Source organism: Mytilus californianus, unplaced genomic scaffold, assembly GCF_021869535.1.
Source record: "Mytilus californianus isolate M0D057914Y unplaced genomic scaffold, xbMytCali1.0.p SCAF_1, whole genome shotgun sequence".
Lineage (NCBI taxonomy): Eukaryota > Metazoa > Mollusca > Bivalvia > Mytilida > Mytilidae > Mytilus > Mytilus californianus.
The window spans coordinates 5,095,937-5,120,123 of record NW_026262581.1 but is presented as its reverse complement, the minus strand read 5'-3'; the positions used below and the strand labels follow the sequence as shown (position 1 = coordinate 5,120,123).

The 24,187-nt window shown below is 32.4% G+C and overlaps 2 protein-coding genes across 2 annotated transcripts in view; one reads left to right on the top strand and one right to left on the bottom strand.

Annotated features, from left to right (window-relative positions):
• Window positions 1-1,398, bottom strand: part of LOC127698347 (phosducin-like protein) — a 29,117-nt gene extending 27,719 nt beyond the window's left edge. The window contains exon 1 of the mRNA XM_052201762.1: window positions 1,236-1,398. The gene's annotated coding sequence lies outside the window, so the exon portion shown is untranslated. The remainder of the gene's footprint in view (window positions 1-1,235) is intronic.
• A 167-nt stretch (window positions 1,399-1,565) lies between these two features.
• LOC127698390 (peptidyl-prolyl cis-trans isomerase-like 1) lies at window positions 1,566-15,009 on the top strand. Its single transcript, XM_052201843.1, has 4 exons — window positions 1,566-1,693; window positions 4,630-4,784; window positions 6,800-6,868; window positions 14,758-15,009. Exons 1-4 carry the CDS (start codon window positions 1,623-1,625, stop codon window positions 14,979-14,981), a joined length of 519 nt encoding a protein of 172 aa, XP_052057803.1. The 5' UTR covers window positions 1,566-1,622; the 3' UTR covers window positions 14,982-15,009.
• Window positions 15,010-24,187: the final 9,178 nt, after the last annotated feature.

The window sequence follows — 24,187 nt, the reverse complement described above, 5'->3', positions numbered from 1 at the left end:
GCATGCCACAGGGTTTCACTTCACATGGAAATTGGACTTTAAATTTATCTATACAACATCTACCATGAGTACAGACAGCTTCAATAACGAGTTAAGAATAATTGAAGCCATCCAGGAAACAAAATATGAAGGTATGATAGATAAAATAAATGCATTAAGATTATAAAGCAAACTGAGTGCTTAAATTTATATTGCGATTGGTTTGTGCAATTTGCATTAGACATCCGGTTTGCAGAAACTGGGATTTGCAATAGGATTATGAAATAAAAATGATGTACACTCCCAAGTAATAAATAAAATAGTCGAGCCTTAAAATGTAAATTCAAATAGTAGCTGTATATATACACTTTTCTATTCACAACTATCCAACATTGCTTTCAACTGACTTGTGCAATAATCTACAGAATTACATATTTTAAATAAAGGTGTTTTAACATCATCATTATCTTATTCCTTTCACAGTCAATCATTTAAATTAAAAAACAAACAAAAATTCAGCAACATTTTTTTGGTGACCAGTCAGCGGTCTTGGGTTCACGTATTGCTTGTCTTTTTTTAAAGAAAGCAACTTGTTTATTGTGTATTCTAACTGCTTTATTAAATGGGCTGATTTTTAACAATGTACAAAATCTTTATAATTAACCTTCAAAATTCTACAGCAAGCTTAGCAATAAAATATATATCCACAAAAACCCCCAATAACAATTCTCCCCATACCTCATCATGCTCATATAAGGAAAGAAAAAGGTAAAAAATTAATATTAGGTGCCGAATTGAATAACCAATTGCAGAAATGACTTTAAATAGGTGATGATTTGACCAGGTGCTGATCATACACCATATTGCTATTTGTCTGACATTACGGGACATCACAAAGATTCCCCTAAAATTTTGACGTCACAATAGAAAATGTCCGACGCAACAATGGAAAAGTGATTGTTGTATGACATCAATAGTTCAAGTGTCACAGATTTTTCAGGTCAAGCGTCGCATATTCCAAAATAGCGAAAAGGTCTATTTGACTTTTTCTATATTTGCCAAATTGACCGGGTGGAGGTGCTAATTTGACTTGTATCCTTAGACTAGGGGTCCCTGTAATTAAGAGTTAGGGCCTATTTGAGGTTAGAGCTAGATTTTGGGGTATGGGCTAGTTTTAGGGTTAGGTATAAGTCAGGCTTAAGTTAAGTTTATGGTTAGTTTGGCCCTTATAATTTTCTCTGAATTCTGAAAATTACCTATAAATTTGTACTGCTATAATTCTCAATAAAACAACTATGGTCATAAAGCTGTTGAAAGTAAGTTTTGTTAAAACTATGGATTAGAAATTCGGTGTTAAAGTTGAATAAACGATTAGTCTGCACAGGGGAAATCATCAGAAGTCTGTCATCTTTGTTTTGAAATTTGTACCGACAGTTTCGGATATTTTAAAATGAGACCAATGTGTATTAAAATATTTCTTAATAACTAGCAGATTATATTTAGTATTCAAATATCCAAGATACCAATAATTTACAAAATAATGAAAAATCCCGTTACAGTTTTTTGCGAAAATAATTGCGCCGGTAAAGGGAAGTTACTCACTGGTAAAACGAGCCAAACACACACAAACGAAAATTTAAAATATGACGCTTTCATCAAGTTCTGGAATTCCACCAAAAACTTGGCAACCCCCAAACGTAACATTTGACACAACGTATGCAACTAATGTTTATTTTACAAGAAACCTAAAAAAGATCACAAATATAAAATTGAGAATGGAAAATTATGGGGAATGTGTCAAAGAGACAACAACCCGACCACAGAACAGACAACAGCAGAAGGCCACCAACAGGTCTTCAATGCAGCGAGAAATTCCCGCACCCGGAGGCGTCCTTCAGCTGGCCCCTAAACAAATATATATACTAGTTCAGTGATAATGATGTTTACATAGTGACTAGTCATGCTAGTGTAAAGAAATGATGACAAAAAATAATTTAAAAAATCATCAAAAAGTACTCAGGACAAAAGTGGAAATATACTACGTTATTTACTTCTTGTTTCAAACCCGAACAACATATAGCCTGGTTTCCAAAAATTATTATGAGACGGATACTACCCAGTCAGGGGACTTGTTGAAATAAGTGATTTTTAAATCACTTATTTAAGTAGCAAATTCGAAGTTTTGTCACAAATTGTGATTTTGTAGTTTTACCAAAATTTTAAAAACATAGGTTTAGATAATATCTTTTTATTAGTAAAATTGAAAAAAATGAACTTTTTGCTTCATTTAAGCAGCAAGGTTTATGCCTTTGATGCAATCATTTAGCTGCAAATTCTATTTTAGTTGAAAAAATGCTATAAAAATGGCTTTACATAATGAACTGATACTTTCTTAACAGATTTTTCCTAGCAGTGGGAGTATTTTTCCTGTAAAATTCAAGGTTTCATCTTATAGATTATGTAATAAAATTCTACTGTTCGCGATCAAAATTTCACTGTTCGGGGGTGTTGAAATTAGTGGGGGTTATTAAAATAATGATACTTAAAGAAGTGATTTTTTGGAAGGAAATTGAGGTATGATACTTAAACAAGTGATTTTTATGTCATTATCCTAGATTTAGTACAAGGTCATCACCTGACATGACCCAGTCATCCTATCATCACAGATGTTGGTTCTGATAATTTTAGCAACATAATTAGTCCCTGGATCATTAGTATTCTATATTTTAAGCTACAATAAAATTAAATCACTTAGTCTAGTGATTAATTTGTACTACTTAAATAGGTGATTATTCAAGAAAGACAACTCTTACTTCCAACCTTTATGGACATAATGTTACTGAAATCAGTGATTTAGAAAATCACTCATTTAAGTAAGTCCCCTGACTGCTACCTGTGAAACTGGATAAAGTCCTTATAAGTAGCCCAGAGGGGGATTTAGGGGGAGGGGATATGGAGCTACAAATATAGTTAATGCATAGACTTTTAACCGGTAAGTCTTTTCACCCACTGAACACCACTGCACACTGCTGAACATCACTGAACACATTAAAATACCATCTAACACATCTAAATATATTGTTTTCATCTTTATTTATATATTTTACTTACATTCTGAACGAGGATGAATATTTTTATACATGTACATACCCGGTACCCGTATATACATCCAAATTAATAAGAAATGATTATCAGAGAACCAAAAAAGAACAGTCTTCTAGTCTTACAAGGGCTGTTGTAAGAACAGTACACTTTTAGTCTAACAGTAACAACATGTTTTACATATAATTATTGTGGTAATCTCACATTAAATAAAATATTTTTACTGTAACTGGAGAGCATGACTCTACATACAAAATCACTTTGACTCCTCTGTGACTTGAAACCGGACTCCTGTGTTACAAGGCAGTGCTCTAACAGACTGAGCTAAAGAAGTACTTTCCTAGCTCAACCGCTTACGGCTGGCTAATCATCTACACACATACTAAGGGAATACACAATGTAAATCAGAAAATCATACTTTGTTTAATCCAGAAAAAGTTTTTTTTTTTGTTTTGATTCTCAAACATGTCAAATATTATGCACATAAAAGTATGAAAACAATGATAATGGATTATATTTTATGTAATATTATATATTTTATTGTTTTATTGTGAAATGTCACTGTTTTCCTGTAGGGTTTGAGGTCTTTTTGGGTGTTCGGTGGTGGGAAGACCGACCCACTTTTTACAATTTTCACTCCTAACACGGGGCTTGTTGCCCCCCACCCCCTTTTTCAAAATCCTAGATCTGCATCTGTAGCCTTTTAATATAGCATAACTAATTTTGTTTAATTAATAATAATAATAATTCTTTATTTAAAGAGGGTTACACAGTTAACTACAAAACTAATCTTCCCTGAGGCCCTCATGAAATACATTGAAATATAACAAACAAAGAATTACAAAATAATCAAACAAACACACACATAAGAAAAAAAAATAAGAAATTGTTATGAACTATACAATTTTCAATTCAAATAATTCATGCTTGAATGGTTTATTTGACCAGATACATATGAATCTCTGTTGTGACACACCTTCTCTTTTTGATACAAAAAATGAGATAAGTGCAGATTAAGTTGTTGTTTATATTATTAAGTGGCTTAGAGCGCATTTGTTTCTAACCTAAACGATGTAAACTATTACGTGCGTAGTCGTTTAATCCATTTGTTTCTTACATTTTTTGGTCAACGTTGACATCGTTCACATAGACGATGTACACGCAAAATAGTCGCGTAGTCGTTGATCGTTTATCGTTGAGACGTATAAACGATACATTTGTTTCTGCATCTGTCGTTTAAATAATTACGAGCATGTGTTGTTTCTGCAAACTCCTGTTCATTCATTTTCCTCACTTTTACCTGTTTGTTTACAGTGCATGTATGTAATCTATTTTTGTCTTACTACGCAGGGTCGATAAAGGTCATTAAACGATGTATTTGTTTCTAGCAGCTTAACGTTTACTAAACGATAGTCATCCATGACAAAATTTTGGGTTTGAAACAAATGCACTCTTAGTTAATAGAGTAAGGTATCTGAATCTTGTAGTCACATTTTTTAGCTTTTAGCCATGTTTCCAGAAGATAGATGATTTTTTTTCCATTTTCAGTGCAGGGTCAATAACATTTGAACTTTATTGGAAACATGCACCTAACACATGTAGAAACTTTGCAGAGTTAGCCAGAAGAGGATATTACAATGGTGTAAAGTTTCATCGAATCATCAGAGATTTTATGATTCAAGGAGGAGATCCTACAGGAACAGGTTTGTTTTAGTATCCGAATTAAGTTTCACATTAATTTTTTATGAGAAGAAAATACTGTAAATTCAGAAATTATTGCATGCATTTATTATTGCGATTTTTGAAAAATGGACAAAAATACAAGATTATCTGAAAATCTGCATACAGCTATATGTATCAATTATCAGCATGCGAGTTCTTATAATTGCGATAGACACTCAGTCGCTATATTCGCATTAATAAAAACATCGCAATAATTTCTGAATTGACAGCATTTACAGCATTGTACAGTAGTAAGTGAAGTCTAAGATACTGTTTTTTAATAATGAGTGTGAGGATATTTATTTTGAATTTAAATTATTTGTTAACTATAATTTTAATAATTCTATTTATTTCTCAGCTTAAATGGTCTTCTAATTCATTTATTAATTATCTTATAAATGTACTAAAAAACATAATTTTCTTTATGATTAATCTTCAAATGTGTCAACAAACAATAAAAATGCATTCTGATAGTTATACTAACAAATTGATTTAATTCTGATATGAATTAAGGAAACTCATTTTGATGCACAATAAAAACATGGTTTGACCATTTAATTTAAATCAGTATTTCAAATCTTAAAGTGTTTTCTTAACCTTTAAAATTTTTTGTACCTAAACTTCAATACATTGTGGTTAATTCACGTTTAATTTTTCCTTAAGGATGTACTTAGGTCAGGTTTAGGAATTTGTGTCAGATGTTTGGACTCCTCGGTTTTTTCCCTACGATACAGGGTAAAATATTTTGCCCCATAACACTAATTTTTCTTTTCATATAAGACTTCAATAGCTCATAAAAGGTCATTTACCAAAATTTAAGCAGATTCTAGATTTCTTTTCTTTCGATTTGAGACCCAAATAATACCAATGCAAATATAAGGTAAAAGTCCGTTTCAGCCTTTTACCGCCATTTAAAAAAAAATAAATATCTCGAAAAGGAGCTGCATAACCTATCAATATTTTTAGATTATTTTGTTCCTTAACTAATGCTCTTCCAACTTATAGTATCAATTTTAAATTCTAGATTTTTTTAATTTCACATAAGTACAACCTTAAGGGAACCTAATAAAATTTGAATTAACTGGAATTTCAAATCAGCCAATTTAGACTCATCATGTTAGAAATGCATTGAACAAACAGGGATTTTACCGGTTCTGAATGAATTCTTCAGAGTTTTTCCACACAACATTTAGGTTCTACTGAATGATGCAGAAAAATTAATTTATAATGTTGGGAAAAGGAAACAATGTCTCACATGATTTATTCCATCTGCAGTGCAAATGTAGGCAGTTACTCAAACAAAATTCAAATATTTGTCTACTGTTTCATTTCTTGTATTATTCAAATTTTCATTTCAATAACAAGAATACAAGATTGCAACATCATAATAAATAAAATGCATAGCAAAGGAATGTTGAATGTTCAGCATCACATTAACAGTAGCCTCCCCTTAATGTGTAAAGTTTCATGCAGATATTTTTTTTATAGTTGACCTTGATGGGAGAAAACAGGTGAGACATGTGCTTTTGTATAATAAAAACATTCTTGATCATATCAGCTTGTCTTCATTAATTGTGTTGTTATTAAAAGTGCTATTCTTATTCAAGTTAATAGAAAGAAGTTTGGGAATATAGGGGTAACACTTACTCACTGCTTTTGTCTTGAAATAAACCATTTTAATAAAAGTAGCAAAATATGAAACTATTGAAAACATGGTTGAAACTGTAAAGAAATGTTTAGTATATTCAGTAAACATGTCTTTAGAAAAAAGTGAACTGGTATCAATGTTCAAGTAACTGAGTCTTTGGAAGAATATTTAGATTAATTGTCAGGCATTATTGAACTCATCTCAATCTCTATCTCAAGGATACATGGAAGGGAGAGCAGGTAATTAACTACATTTACATTTCAGATTTTTTTCAAGTTTAAAACAGCAAAATAATGGGAAATTATGTTTCCACTTTGAATGCAGAATTAAATATTATTTTATTTACAGGTAGAGGAGGAGCTTCTATTTATGGAAAGGAATTTGGTGATGAAATCACAAATGAATTAAAACATACAGGTAATGAGTTGTAACGAATATGACTAATCAGATGGCTTTTCCATTAATTTGTGTAAAGTTACATCTTTATACAGTTTTAAGAGCATTTTCTGGATCAATAAGTTTAAAAGCCCTTAAAGACCAGTTGAATCAAAATAAACACTAAATTTCCTATACAGTAATTTTTTTCTAACTACTTTTGTCTCGCCTGCGACATAAGCCCTAGTATGCAAGACATAGGGATAACTATCTGGTGGCAGTGCAAACTGTTTGAATTAATCTTTATATTTCAGAAGGTAGAAGACCTGGATGCTTTATACCATGTATGCAGACACCTTATGCTACAAAATTTCCATTGTCATATGTCCATTGGCTTTGACCTCATTTTCATGGTGAAGCGACTGCTTAAACATTTTTTTATATACCGCGGTTGTATATTGGTATGACGTCGGCATCGTCGTCGTATGAAGACAGATTGGTTTTCACACAATAAATTTAGTTTAAGTGAATGGATCTCTATGAAATTTTACCATAAGGTTCAATACCACAAAAGAAAGGTTGGGATTGATTTTGGGGGTTATGGTACCAACAGTTAAGGAATTAGGGGCCAAAAAGGGGCCAAAAATAAGCATTTTTCTAGTTTCCAAACAATAACTTGTGGAACTGTGTATGGATCTCTCTGAAATTATACCACAAGTTATCATACCACAAAGGGATGGTTAGGATTTGCTTAGGGGGGGGGGGGGGGGTTATGGCTCAAACCGTTTAGGAATTAGGGGCAAAAAAGGGGGAAAAACAAGGGTGTCCTGGTTAATGGACAAATACTTTAGTACAACACATAATTTAAAGCAATGTAAGGGAGGTATTTCAAATACATCATTTGAATTACCTCCCTTACACTGCTTTTAAATAAAGTATAAAGTAATGGTTAATGAACAATTAAGACAATTTAAAAGCAGTGTAAGGGAGGTAATCCAAATACAATGTTTTGATTACCTCCCTTACGTTGCTTTAAGATTATGTTTAAAGAAATGCATATTTATAAAGGAAGACCAGTAATAATATCTGCAAATATTGCATCTTTTTTTTTTTACCAAAAAATCCATATGAATGATTTGACACCATATTTTAAATTCTATTATAAAATAGATTAAGTTAGTACTATGGTAAATTTAAATGGGTAATTATGGTTGCAATTTCCATTGGAAATTTGAATTAAGATTATGACCATATCTTGAGGGAAAGAATTTTTTTGGGGGAAAAAGGAGGGGTGGGGGGTCAAAAAGAAATTGTGGGGAGTCAATTTTTTTCTCATTTCAGATTTCCGAAATTAAAAAGAAAAATTCTTCAAATGTTATTATTTTGTGGGGTGGGGGGGTTAATACACAACAGCATAGTGTATTGCACTAAAGCAAAAAAAAAAGGTGGGGGGGGGTAATTTTTTTTTTTTTCTGTGGGGGGAGGGGGGTCAATTCACAACAGCAAAGTGTATTGCACAAAAGCAAAAAATTGAATATAAATTCAAATCATATAACCAATTCTAAGTTCTTTGAATACAGTTATTCTGTGTCAGAAACCTTTTTTTGTGTCAAATATTTAATTACAATCCAAATTCAGACCTGTATCAAGCGCGAATATTGCGTCCATTTTTGCCCCAACTGTTAAGGGTTGAACCTCTGCGGTCGTATCCAGCTGCGCTCGGCGAAGCAATTTATTTTGGTTTATTTTGTCATGAGAATTTCTCACTTATGAGTAATAGGATAACTACATTTGGTATATGGGTTCCTTGCAGCGTCTTCATAATAGAAAAACAAGGGATATGGGGTATCCATACATCAAGATCAAGATTAAAGTTACTTGATTAGGTCTGTTTCTCAGATACTCTAAGCAGTAGGTCAACTATATGTGGTGTATGGAATGATTGTAAGGTTAACATGTAAGTCTGGCAGGTTTCATCTGACCTTGACCTCATTTTCATGGTCCATTGGTCAATGTTAAGTTTTTGTGTTATTTGTCTGTTTTGTTTTAAGTTCAATAAACAAGAGGTCAACTATATTTGGTGTATGGAATGATTGTAAGGAGTACATGTCTGTCTAGCAGGTATCATCTGACCTAAACCTCATTTTCATAGTTCATTGGCCAATTTTAAGTTTTTGGGTTTTGGTCTGGTTTTCAAACTTTAGCAATATGTCAGCTATATTTGGTTTATGGAATAATTGTAAGATGTACACTTCTGGCAGGTATCATCTGACCTTGACCTCATTTTCATGGTTCATTGGTCAACATTAAAAATTTTTGTTTTGGTCTGTTTTTCAATTACCATAAGCAATAGGTCAACTATATTTGGTGTATGAAATAATTGTTAGGTGTGCATGTTTGTCTGACAGGATTTATCTAACCTTGACCTCATTTTCATGGATCTTTAAAAATGTAAAGTTTATGTGATATTTGTAATTTTGTACAATGTAATAAAACTTTTATCTTTAAGACTTACAACAAAAAATCAATGGTCAGTAAAGCAGGCGAGACATTTCTGTGTGTGCACTTTTGTTATATATATTTTTCTATTTTTAGATAACCATGTAGGTTATTAAGGATATTAAGAGAAACTGAAGACGGCCAGTGGCTGAAACATCTAAAAAATTGCTTAATTACTACTATGATGTAAAATATGTTCCCTATTGGAATTTCTACACAAGAATTTTAATTTTATTCAACTTTCATGTTAAGACTTAAATGTAAAATAATTTAATAAACTGATTTGATAAAAAAACATATGTTATTTACTTTCTAGAAAGATATGGTTATAAATTTCATTTTTTTATAGATTTTTTCAGGGAAAATAATTCTTTCACAAATTTTTGTTAATGGAAAGTAAAATTTGTTGTAGAAGAGATTATTTAGATCAAACTTTCAGAAAATAAAAATGAAATTGTGGATAACTTTTATTGTTCAGTTGAAATTAAAAAAAAAACAAACTTTAAATTTACTCCCCCTGATTTGAACATTTATGTGCAATATTATCTCCACTGGCAGACAGGTTCTTTGATTCATGAATAAGTCTATAATTCTGTAGTTATTCCAATATATATCTTAAGAATAAATAAATATTTTTTCAAATTCTCACTAATGTTTTGTTTATTGTTTTGTTTAAATAGCAATATTTCCACAAATGAATTGAATTACAAAATTTGAATAAATTCTAGAAGGTGGTTTTGTCTTTCTGGTAACAAGACAGAACTTCTATATTACTTTTCTGATGGCGACTGCATTTACGGAACAATAGTGAAATCGATTTGTATCTAAACATCGTCTCTAATTCTTAGGAAAATATATATCAGTTAACTGTATCAAGGTTGTTTGTCATATGTTATATGCACTTTACTTCATCTTCACATTCATATTATCAGGACAGTTTTTTTTGGTGAGAGGATGCATTAGCAGCAGTTCATATGTGAATACATTATACATTTTTCTGTGAAAAGAATATGTGCATTTGAAGGTGTCAATCGACCTTGACTTTAGTTTCAGAAATCATTGAATATCTATATTTTAATGGAAGTAATTTTTAAGTATCAGTTTGCTCATGCAAAGTTGAAAATTCACAAGTCTACAAGTCATCTCAAAATAAAATTCTAATAAACAAAAGCCAATGAAATTGTATAGATAAATTGAAATGAAGATTACATGGAGCTTAAGTAAATATTCTGAAAATAAATAGTATGTTCTTCATAATGGACCTTGTAACAACTAGGTACCAGTTAAGACCTTTCGATTATTATATATGTAAGCATGCTCACTAGGTGATAGAAATGACAAACTGCAAAGTTTTCATTCAAAAATTTTTTGGGAAAATGTAAGTTTTAGTCATCAATAGCATTTTCTGAACATGCCTGCATATTATAATATACTTATCAGTAGCAAAGATAGGCTTCTGCATCTGATTCAATGAATACCATAAATTGGGAAATTTTGGCGTCAGGATACTTTGGCGGTTTCACTCGAAAGGCATGTGTTTTATTTTGGTAAATTTAAATGGGTAATTATGGTTGCAAATTCCATTGGAAATTTGAATTGAGATTATGACCATATCTTGAGGGAAAGAATTTTTTGGGGGGAAAAAGGAGGGGTGGGGGGTTAAAAAGAAATTGTGGGGAGTAATTTTGGTGCTTCGTCCAACTGATGTGTTTAATTTTGGAACAATATTAGTGTGTGAGCTCATTCATATTTGCCCTTATTTACCTGTTTACATTTATTGACCTACACAGACTAGAAACACGACAAAGTTAATAAACTGAAGGAATCGGATACGAATGCAATTGCAAATAATTCTGTATCTCAGGATTGAAAGCTAAAAGAATGATTTTAAATAGATTATTTATTTTTTACAAAAATCATATGAAATAAATTTTAATCATTATCTCTATTGCAGTACATGTTAATGATTGACAATCAAGGATTTAAATTTTAATCCTTACTCCTCTGGCAGTATATGTTAATTAATAGAAGATAAAGGATCGGTGTCATCCTGGTTTGCCCACATTTAATTGCAGGTTTATAAAAACATAGGGTGTTTTGTTGTTTTAACAATTATAGTTTATTTCTTAATTATAGTCATATTTTTATGCCCCCGCCGTAGCGGAGGGGGCATTAAGTTTTACCCTTGTCCATCTGTACGTCCGTCTGTACGTCCCAAAATTGGTTTCTGTTCTCTAACTTGAGTTTGCCTCAACCAAATGTTATAAAACTTATACACAATGCTTATTACCACAAAACACAGATCAAGTTTGAATATTGGTGGCGTCACTTTAACCGTTCTAGAGTTATGCCCCTTTAAAAATTGCAAAATTTTTAGTTTCCGTTCTCTAACTTGAGTTTGCCTCAACCAAATGTTATGAAACTTATACACAATGCTTATTACCACAAAACACAAATCAAGTCACTTTAACCGTTCTAGAGTTATGCCCCTTTATGAATGGAAAAATTGCAAAATTTTTATTTTCTTTTAAATATCAAGTAATTTTTAAAATTGGAGTTATCTTCCTTTGTCCATGAGTATAGTTGAATCAACTACAATCAATGCTTTATACAATGCAATGTTTAATTTTGACTTCCACTGATAAAACACAGATCAAGTTGAATTTGGGTAGTGTCACTTTAACCATTATTGAGTTATACCCCTTTATAAATCGAAGGATTGCAAAATTTTTAGTTTCCATTCTGTAACTTAAGTTTGCCCCAACCAAACATTATGAAACCTATACACAATATTCATTACCACAAAACTAAGATCAAGTACAAATTTTTTATTTCCGTTTTCTAACTTAAGTTTGCCTCAACAAAATGTTATCCACAATGCTTATTACTACATAATACAGATTAAGTACGAAATTTGGTGGCGACACTTTTACCATTCTTGAGTTATGTCCCTTTATAAACATAAAAATTGCTGAATTTTTTAGTTTGTCTCAACCAAATGTTATAAAACTTATACACAACCGTTCTAGAGTTATGCGTGTTTACAAATAGAAAAATTGCTGAATTTTTAGTTTCTGTTCTCTACTTAAGTTATCCTCAAACAAATGTTATGAGACTTAAACACAATGCTTATTACCACAAAACTCGTCACTTTTACCGTTCTTCAGTTATGTCCCTTTATAACTATATGATATGCAAGCTGGGTCATCATCTGTGTCCACATGTGGACACTATCCACATTTATTCTACCTTTAATTTACCTATAAAATTTTATAAAAGATACTTAATTCTACTATTAAATCAAGGAAAATATGCAAAAATATTTAATGAGTTTACCAGGAAAATGTATTGAATTTGACAAATATCAAAAAATATATACAAATATTTTTATTATTTTAACCGAATTTTTAAATTGTTGATACATTCTGAAAAAAAAAGTAAAGTAATGAAACTTGAGAATAAAATAAGTGTCATTTCTTTTTATTTATTTACCTTATTTTTTATTTTTCTTTTATTTTAATAACTACTTTGTTCTGAAATTTGATATAAAAAAAAATTCAATTAATTCCAACAAATAGAATATAAATGCAACTGTTCAGTAGCCAAGCTTTACAAATGACATCATTTGAACTTTAATCTGCATCCAAGCTAGGATTTCTTTTTGCAATTAAATACGCCCTTCAGCCACATACGTTATATCGTTCAACTACATCAATTACAACTTGAACCAGAACCAGTGTTTATCGATAACAAGACAGCAACCAGCAATGCAGCATGGATAGTGTTCCCAGGGGTAACAGTAATAGGCTGATTCTTCCACTTTACCAAGTGTATTATACAAAATGCACAGAAATGTGGACTACAGTCATACTATAAAGAAAATGAAGACATCACTCGACTTAAACGATGAGCCGCAGTATAACCTCTCGTTCCACCCCACCTTGTTGGGGATGTGTGGTTTGCCACTTTAGAAGACATTTGTGAAGCTGATAACATAACCGCTACAACATCATTTACTGATTACGTGACGGAGTTTTGGGTTGAAGGATACCACTTTTTATGGGACCACTACTACACTGAAAGGACCCCGCACCACCAACCACCTAGAAAGAGGACACAACAAAATTAAGAAGAGACTACATAATGCCCACCCCAACATACACGAGATCATCAAGTTAGCCAAGAAGACACAGGCACTAACGAAATATACCATCGGGGAAAGCCCAAGACGATACAGAGTTTAAACACCAGGCTCCAACCACTGAAAGACAGATACCAACAAGGAATCATCAACGTGATAGACTACTCTGATGCAGCATCCCATCTTCTTCTTTTGAACTGAATAACTTTGTGAAATATTGTAATTTGTGACTTCGTGAATATAATGTTTTGTTTCTTTTTGAAATATATATAAAATATTGTATTTTTCATCATTAAACATATAGTGCCCCATATTACTTATTTTGACTATAGTGCTTTATTTATTTTCTTATGCAATGCATGTATACATTTTATTCATAAATGATATAAATTATGTTTGCAATAAAAGAAAACTTTATCATGTATTGGTGAATTTATATCATAATCATTTAGTAACTGATGAATTATTAAGACACTTTTATAAATGAAAATTGAATGCCATTGTTTTGTATGTTAAATGAATCGATTGAATTGAATTAAATTATTGAGAAAAAAAATATTTGATTTATTTATTATTCATCTTTACAAATAAAAATGGAACTACAAAATGAAAAATACCTGAATATGTAGAAAACACAGATAAACTATATACCTATAAAGTTGGAACAGACTATACAATTGTACGCTCATTAAACCTTTTGTCTTTTTCGTTTTCTTTACTAATAGATAATTGGTATAATTAAATGTAGGCAAACCAGGAGTAAACCAAAGGATTACAGGATTATTATTCTAATTACCAATAACAGCGTCTAATCAGCAATAGCCTGGCATATTTATGACATGTGTGAAAACAAATTCATATTGTGTTTTCTTACCAATTTCAGAAAATTGACAATTAAGTAAAAATTATATAGTGTTGTTGTCAAATTATACCCGGTATTTATTTGCAGATTTGGCTATGTATAAAATTATAGGAAATATACGGAAGATATAATAGCATAAGATATTTTCCCCAACAATTAACATTACGATATCGTCGTACCAGTCCGCGATTTTGGCGTTTCAATTTTTAGTGCTTGCTTTATTTTCATGTGTTTAATTTTGGCACTTTCATTGGATGCACCAAATAAACTAAAATAAAACTACAACCAAAAAAACTTAATTTAAGGTATATGAATCACAATTATTTTGTCAGGAATAGTAATGTAATACATGTACATAGAAAATAGAAAATATTTAACTTCTGTCTTTGTGATTAATACTGCTATTATTTCATTTTATGTTTGTTTTAGGTGCAGGAATTTTATCAATGGCAAACAGTGGACCAAACACAAATGGTAGTCAGTTTTTCATTACAATAGCCCCCACCCAGTGGTTAGATGGTAAACATACAATATTTGGACGTGTTTCTAGTGGTATGCAGGTTGTACAGAGAATAGGACTTGTAGAAACAAGAGAAAATGATATGCCTGCAGAAGATATAAAGATAGTGAAAGCAAGTGTTATACCAACGTGAATAAAATTTCTAGTAAAATTGTTGATTTAATTTACTACTATTATGTAAAAATATATCAAGGGAGAAATCATAAACGACAAATTGAAGAAAACAGGCAAGGCCATTGCCAGAGGGAAAACAACAACAAAACAACAGTCAACAAATAACTACACAGAAAACTTGGCACTGAGCAACTGACCCCACAAAAAAACCCAGTGTGAACACAGCTGCTCTGAAAAGGTAAGCAGCTCCTGCTTCACTAGTTTCAACCTTTTTTGTTGCTTATACCAAACAAAAACCTGGTGATAAGTCACTTTTTGTGATGTCATTAAACAAGTAAGGGGGACAGGATTGAGGCCATGCTTTATGAAACATGTCTGTGGTCATTTGTAACACAGATGTTCAAAAACTGTTACTCAACCAAAGTAAGATTGTGTTTCTTAAACTTTCAAAGAAAGCTTTGCCATTATTAACCTTTTATTCAATTTTTTGTTAGCAGCAACCCTCTTATAAGAAAGAGCCTTGAAATACCATATCAAATGGATGAAATATTCTTCATATACAAGTGTAATTTGACTAGAAGGTTGGATTTAATATTTAATAAATTATTAGTCTTATTTGGTATACTGTCTATATACTTAATACTGTATAGCGGGTTATTTTTTGCTGGGTGTAAATTTTCGCTTATTTTCGCAGATAGAACAAAATCGCCAAAATAAATTCCGCCAAAATAATAACCGCAAAAATATTGTGTATACCTTATTCAATGCAAATCACAAAATTTTACACCCGCGAAAATAACCCGCTGTACGGTACTACATTGCTTAAAGTAGATTACAGCTTTGTGGTTTAGCAAATTAGCAAATAGTTATTGGTTATCTTGACAGGAGATACAATAGAATCTCTTCACGATTCCCATTCAAAACAATTGTTTTTTGCTATCATGTGCAGCTGATTTTTTTCTTTCAAATACAATGGATTTTGAATTGTGAACAACAGATTTTGATTTTGTTACTTGTTGCATCTGCCGTACTGATAGCCGGTAATAGGGTGTTATAAATTTTGTTACCTCTTTGTTGATGATGCATGTAAATTTATAAGAATAAAGAGATGTGGTATGATTGCCAATGAGACAACTATTCACCAAAGTTCAAATGATGTGGATGTGAGCAATTATATGCAACTGTACAGCCTTCAATAATGAGAAAAACCAATACCGAATAGTCTGCTATAAAAGGCCCTGACATGAAAAATATGGAACAATTCAATCAAGAAAACTAATGGCTTATTTTATAACAAAGCAATTTACGAAATACAAATATGACAGACTTGAATCAACAACAACCAATGAACTACAGGCTCCTGACTTGGGACATAAAGAATGTGGCTGGGTTAAACATGTTTGTGAGCTCTCAACCCTCCCCTAACCTGGGACAGTGGTGTTTCAGCACAACATAAGAACAAACTTTAAAAATCAGTTGAAAAGGCTTAACTCATCCGATCGATACTAAGCAGAAAAAACATCTAACAAACACACAGGCCGGACGTGGCAGGGTATTTATACTTCATTAAAAACAACAACAAAAAACAAGGTACAGATCTGAGAGTACTGACAGCTAGTTCAAAGCCAATAACAACTAATAAAAAAAATCCTGTATCTAAGACTAAAATATCAATCAGTACACATCCAACATCCAATGGATTTAGTGTAAAGAGTTCATCAACAGTCTGAGAAAACATGACCTTGTGCAATGCCAAAATATAGGTATCGACAGATTGTAGTACTGTGAAAATGCATAAGTGTATAACAATAATATTTAGTATGGTTTTAAATTACTGATAACAAAATCAATATTTATACCAATACAATCAATATTCAAAGATCTAATTACAGTGTTGAATTGGTAACCTTTTACAATAAGTTTACTTAAAGGATTGATGAGTTTACCTGGATCGTATCTAAATTTCCGGGCTCAGTTTTTAATAATTTAGGATGTGATATTCCGTTTGAAATAAGTTTTCTACAGGTACAGCCAATCTTGCACACCAAATCTTTGTATCTATGGAAGAATTTAGTATAAAGGTTTTAAGTAATTTGTGGTAAAGAAATCCTTGACTTAATATACTTTATTTAAGTATACAGGTAAATTTTTTCAGAGACAAGTGCCTGTGCTGATACTCCCCTTTTATGTTCATTTATTTGTAGACATATATTTGTTTTAATTTTACCACAATAAATTGATGATAATTTTCTTTTGGAGTCCATCAACAATATATGAATTGAAATTGGATGCTAAATGATTTTCCCTTTTGAAATGATTTATTTGATATAAGAGAGCTCGCTCTTCCTTTCCCCAAGAATGATCATGAAAGCTTGTAAAATTATGACTACAAATTTCACGGTTTATATTGCACGGGAACAAAGTTTCTCTAACCTCTCTAAATCTTGACCAGCCGACCTATATGACAATATTCTTATAATGAGTTACGACAGCTAATATTTAAAGATGGTTTCATGTTCGATGGGAAAACCACCATGGTGGAGTAAGTGATGGAATTGATGGGTTTGACCAAATTAATGTCTTTTAAATTGGTGTTTAAATTGAATCTTCTCCACTAAGAACGAAGAGCTTGGTTTCAGAATTGTGTTCCTTGTACGGCGACGTTTTCCAGCAGACGAATTCGCCGTTTCAGAATCTAATGCATCATGGGTAATATTCTTTGGTGTACGCTGCGACGCCATTTTGAATTTAACGCCACAAAGTTGTAAAGTTGATCGCGTTAGTTTTAAGCATTATGGATGATAGTGAAATAGTTGTAGATGCTGAACAAGAACTTAAATTTGATGCGCCACAGCCGGTACTAGATAACCCAGATCATTTCCCATGGGTGCTCACGGAAGATGATATACCGGGGGCATCACTGCAAGGAAAATTGCCACATTTGTTGAAGGTTCCAGAGTTGCAGTTTTGGTTACGCTGTCGCGGTATATCAGTTGCGGGACTCAATAAGTCACAACTGGTTTCAACAGTGCAAAATATACTGCCAGTCCAAACGAAGTCAACCCCCTTGTATGAACCAGACTACCCGTACTACACTGACAAAAAAATTCAGCAGTTGTCGACAACATCTAAACTAACTGACGAAATATTAGAGAAATTTCCAACTTTAAAACCTCCTCTCTTTCCTGTTTACAACTGGACTCAATTAGAAAATGTAACGGACGAAATGAATATATTTCTCAGTCTTTTTACATCCTCTGAACTTTATAAATATTTTGAAATAATGGCAAAAAATAGAGGAACAGACCTGAGTTTCAGAACTTTAAGTCGTGGTGCCAAAATATTTTATGCAGGATTTGTTAAAGACACTGTAATTTCTCTTCAAAATGTTGCACCTACAACAAGCTTAGTCAGCCACGGACTTTACATTAAAGCCTTTGTATATGCTTCCATGAGAAAAGAAACACATGAGGTCCGCATTCAGATAAAAAAATATGACCCGCAAAATCAAAACAAAGTCAAAATTACATTTGCTGTTTGCTTGTGCAAAGCCGGGTAAGTGTAATACTAAATCTATGAATACAAAAATCACAGATTATAAATGAAATATATGTGCCTATATATCCTACCTTGATACAGACCTCCTTTTCTGCTTCACTCTACATTCACACATGTTTTGACTTTTGTCATAATGAAATTCCTATTTTGTCCTGTGTCACTTTATTATATTTTACTCCGGCTGTGATGTCACTCAGATGTATATGTTAATTTTTGCGAAGTCAATGCGTATGCGAAACACTTTTTATAGTTGCATTTAAGGCACTATTTGTCTCATTAAATTGAAAGAAAACACACGAATGTAATAAAACAACACATTCCACTGTCACATGTGTACTGCATTGTACATCTATACACAAAGACTACACAAACACATTTAGAATTTACCGCCCAATCAACTTCCAAATAAGTGGGTCAGCCAATGAGAATCTATGTGGATGAGTCTACATATTAGAAGGTGTAAATTTAAGGTTAATAAAAATTATGCCACGCAGAAATATAGAATAAATAACCAACAAAAATACCAAAGTCGTTAAAGTCGTGAAAAAGATGACCACAAATCTAAATTCTTGAAGAAAGACAACTTGTATCACTCACAAAGTGGCAAAATTATAAAAGTTTTTTTATATTTCACTTGTCACGGAATTTTATGAGGAAAACTTCTATCAAAATATTTTCACTCGTGGTAAAAGAAACTGTACCTCGACGGCCGGCTCAGTTCAACATACCTGAGTCAGATTTAAGGAGGGGACAAACTTCTGAGGTTTGCTAGTTTGGGGTCCTCTTTTTCAAAATACTGATCGCAGGGACACGTACACTTTTTTTTTCTAGAAATGCACAACAACTGCTTTATATATAAGACATGCAGACACATTCTATGAGTCAGATATAGGGGAATATAACTATACCCCACCCCAGTGGCGGATCCAGAGGGAGGGAGGGGGAGGGTTGGAACCCCCCTTTTCAAGTTTTTGGACGATTAATACATTTGAATGGGGACACATAGTTGGAACTCCCCCCCCCCCCCCCCCTTTTATCCTGGTTTGGGAACCCCCCTTAAGGTGGCTTGGTCCTCCCCTGCACCCAGTTCAACTTCCGTAAAACTAAATTAATACGCCCTGTAAACTGTTCTCTGATGCATTACTGAATATTGATAACACCCAGGATTTTGAAGGGGGGGGGGGGGGGGGGGGTCCTTAGCAAACCAACGTTTGAATTTAAACTTGTAAAATGTCAATGCATTTATTATACATATAATTAAAACTCCACAAAGCTCCATATGGGGGACGCCCCATCCTCATCCCGAAATCTGCCTCATGTTTCAGAAAGATTCGCTCAGAGTCCCTGATGATGTTTTGGTTTGTTTTCAGATTATCTGGTACATGCGGTCATGTATCCGCTGTCCTGCATCAGCTTATCGAATGGTCTCAAAGGAGTAAACAGATGGACTCCTCCTTACGTTGTGAAAAGAAGATTGATACCAATGACAATACTCCTTGCACTTCAAAACAAAACACATGGAAACCACCAAAAAAGAAATCGGTGTTGCCTAAAACATGTATAGCTGACTACACATTTCATAAAAACTTATCTGTATGGGAAAACCAGCCAACAAAACGCAAGCAAAAACGGGATTACAAAACATTCAATTCAGACCCCTCATTAACTGAAGACAAAATAACAAGTCGTGTTCAGGATGCAATTGATAAGTTACAACTGTCAGACAGAATTTGCCGTGTACAAACAATATTGCAACTAAAATATGTCAAGAATGATTAAATATTTTTTCAAGAACACGATTCTCTTTCAAATTGTATTTTTGTGTATTTTAATTGCATTGAAATATTCTTTATCGATTTCTATTATTCATATACTCGACTGGCGGTTTCATCTGTTACTTTTCACCAAACTGGTTACGTGCTGGTTCATAATTATAGGTAAACAGTATTGCAAAATTGGGTAAAAATAAATTACTATGACATGTATGACGCTGCAGGTAACTATATGTAAAACTGAATATGTTTTCGTGCCAACCAAGAAACGAATATTCATTCTGACCAACCAATGCATGTATATAATGTAGGGAGGGTGCTGATCTTTTTTTATTATTGAAATATCTCTATTCATTTCTAACAATTTTAATGACTACACATGAGACTGAATTTATATATCAAATATTCATAAAGAGAAAAATGTGCATTTCAAATGATGCTATAATGCGGGCCGTTACCCCGTTATCACAGTACAATTTATAACTAAATTTCATTCCAGTTCTAAATTAAATCATCGGGAAAATAGATGGAGATATTATTTAATCAAATGTATAATTATCTGTTCCAATCTTTTCTTTTTCTGTTGCTGATTGCTATGTATGTATTGTTTTGTTTCGTGTCTGTTTCTTTTCCTGTTTTTTTTTTCCTGTTTCATTTGATAAGATAGTGTTTATGTTTTTTTTCTTGTTCTAGCGCTTTTTCTAGATCTCGTATTTTCTCTTTCAGTTTGTTTTGTTCTATTTCATTTTCCGTGGCCGTGGGGTTTGGTTGACAAGCGTCACCAGAAGGCAGTAAAGGTAATTGAGACCGAGATTCATTGTGAAAGAAAGTTGAATTAGCATCTGCTTCTGGTTTATCTAGCTTTACTTTAGATTTTTTTTCTATCTTTTGAGTTTTGCGTTCACATTTTTTTCCAATTTTTTTGCCAATTGACAGGTCGGGGATACCATTACTCAGAACTTTTTCACCAGCGAAAAAATGTTCAGAACAAATTCTTGTTGCCGTATTTACGTTTTCTTCCTCTAAGTTTAAGGCACTTAACCACTTTTTTCGTAAGTTGTTTTTTGGAATTCTGAAAAAGCTCAAGTTTTGTGAATTTCTGGATGTATTTGGGCAAACGGCACATGTCCAACCCATTATTATTGACCGGTTTTTTTGCACCAGTTACGGTAAACGTTATGGCGTCCTTAGAAACAAAATGGCGTCGCAGCGTACACCAAAGAATATTACCCATGATGCATTAGATTCTGAAACGGCGAATTAACGGGTTCATTTTCATAGCACATTAACGGCATATTCTCTTCCTGAATATGCATGTAATATTTGTCACTGGACGTTTAACATCCATTCATCTATTTATTAAATCTAAGATAACCAAAACATTCTTTTATAATTAAAAAAAAAACTTTATTTTGATTCGCAGTGTATAAAACAAAACAAGACTATTGACATTTTGTCCGAATATATAAATAAAACATATATACATATATATAACATCGGCAATAAAACAATAGCACATTTACAAACAACAAATTACAGAAATGTTCTAAAGCTAAAAATTAAGCATTAGAAATAAATTATTGTAATTACAATACGTGCACTAAGTGAAAATTTAAAACACGATGAAGAGGAAATAAAAATAAAATACATACTGATTGATTAATTGATGGTTGCGTAACATCCAGTGGCATATATTTCATGCATATTCAGGATAAGAAAAAAATAACAATAAACACAATAGCCATAGGTAGGTCCTGTAATAGAGCCCGTCCGTAATGAAAGTCGGTGAAATATGGACTGCCAATGGAAAATGAAGGTATATTGGATAGGGACAGAAACTTGGCCGGCTTGCAACACACCACCTAACGACCTAATGACCTAATGACCCCTGAAAAAGTTGTGCAAAGGTTATTTTAAAGTACAGAGAGCGTGGCATTTTCACGAAACAAGGCATCGAATTTAACGTCCCTATTCTGACCGGACTTGACTGCGAACTTGTACATCCCTCACAGCATATGGACGCCCACTTCGGCAAGGGTTTTACTGCCGGTAGGAAGAAGATAAAGTGACCATATTTCTATTCCCCAGTTACCCGGCAGGGTAATATATAATGAACTATAAATCAAAAAATACAAGGTAGAAATATTTTTTTTTTAAATGGACGTACACATGAAGTTAAGATTTTAAATAAAAAGAATTAAAAGACCCACCCGTCTAGTCAAATTAATTTGTTCTGAACAGCCGATTCACCAATAGACAAAATAATCAAATTCTGTATGCTTAGCCAAGTAATTTCACTAAATTCAACAAGGACACTTCCGATTATGCGGGGTTTTTTTTTAAATGACTCCAAAAGGATGAACACTGTATCTTGACACTCAATCGATTTCGTATTTTTATGAGTTGTTAAATGTAATGTTTATAACAGAAATTATTGTATATTTTTTTGGGCATATTACGGACACACTTATTTCGTCTGGTTCAAATTTATTTGAGGTATCTGTCTCCAATTTCACTTATTTCGTCTGGTTCAAATTTATTTGAGGTATCTGTCTCCAATTTCACTTATTTCGTCTGGTTCAAATTTATTTGAGGTATCTGTCTCCAATTTCACTTTTTGGAACCGAATCGATTTATATTGAAATAGATTTTAAGTATTCTGTTATAAAGGCCAAGTATACCGTAAAAGTAGAACATGAAAGGATATGGAGTAAATGTACATGGTACAAAATCGCACATAATACATAGAAAACATAGAAAATTATCAATGAACAGGGCTTTTATTCCTGTTATTCATCGAACCCATATTGCACCGAGTACCCAATTTGCTCTCATTTCGCATAAAGAGTGATAGAAATTTATGTTTTCTTAGAGAATAAATAATTCGTTATCATTATGGACGTGTTAATTCTAACATAGCTAAATATTCTTAAAGATGCACAAAAACGGTCACATTATATATCAATACTAGTAGATAGATTTTCTAGTGAAAAAGGTAACATTTTCGGAAACGTTGCATGCGACAAAATCGACTTTTAAATATGAGAAATTAAAATATGTCACATACATCCATTTCATGCAAAATGCATAACAAGCATGGACTATTGTCAAATTATTTAACAAAATGTGGCGAAATAAAACAAAAAAATCAGTTATTCGATTTTTACGGATGTTTAGTTTAGGTGCAATTTATGTACAGTAACTGATTATTACAGAATCTTGAATCGTTCGGAGGTCGTTTCGAACCCATTTTTGTATGATTCAGCATGGATTCAAAATCAAATGTGTGGAACTATATAGTAAAGAAGGATACATCTACAAAATAAACACAAAAGGGAACTTTTGTCTCGAATAAACGAAGGTGAAAAAGATGTCAAAATAGGTGCAATTTGGGCACCGTCACGTTACGTAATTGGGTGATATTTAAGTTTTTTATATTGTTAAAATAGAAATGTTTACAGCATTTAGATATGTTTTTAATCAAAATTATGTGAACGGATTTTCAAGAAATCGCAATCTAATGTGAACAAATGCGGTTTTTTTCGCCGTTTTTTTACATGTAATATATACATCTGTAGACATAGTTCACCATTTCTAAATTGACTGTATCTTTGGAAGAATACAATCCACAGATATTTTTTTGATATTCAGATGAAGTTCAACGAGTTTTAGATACATACAAAATTATTATCAAAATCTCAAATATCGCCCAATTACGTATACTTTGCCTAAATTTAAGTACAACATATGTCCATTCCTTATTCGTACACTTTTACTTGGATGGAGAGTTGTCTCATTGGCACTCATACCACATCTTCCTATATCTACTTTGTTCAGCAGTAATGCAGGGCATTGTTTTCGCAACGTCTTTAGGTACTAGTATTATGACGTCAAG

Coding starts and splice junctions, on each gene's coding strand:
- LOC127698390 (XM_052201843.1), top strand. CDS start 1,623: ATGACGCTTTCATCAAGTTCTGGAATTCCACCAAAAACTTGGCAACCC. Junction 4,785..6,799: donor AGGAGATCCTACAGGAACAG/GTTTGTTTTAGT, acceptor TTTTATTTACAG/GTAGAGGAGGAGCTTCTATT. Junction 6,869..14,757: donor AAATGAATTAAAACATACAG/GTAATGAGTTGT, acceptor TGTTTGTTTTAG/GTGCAGGAATTTTATCAATG.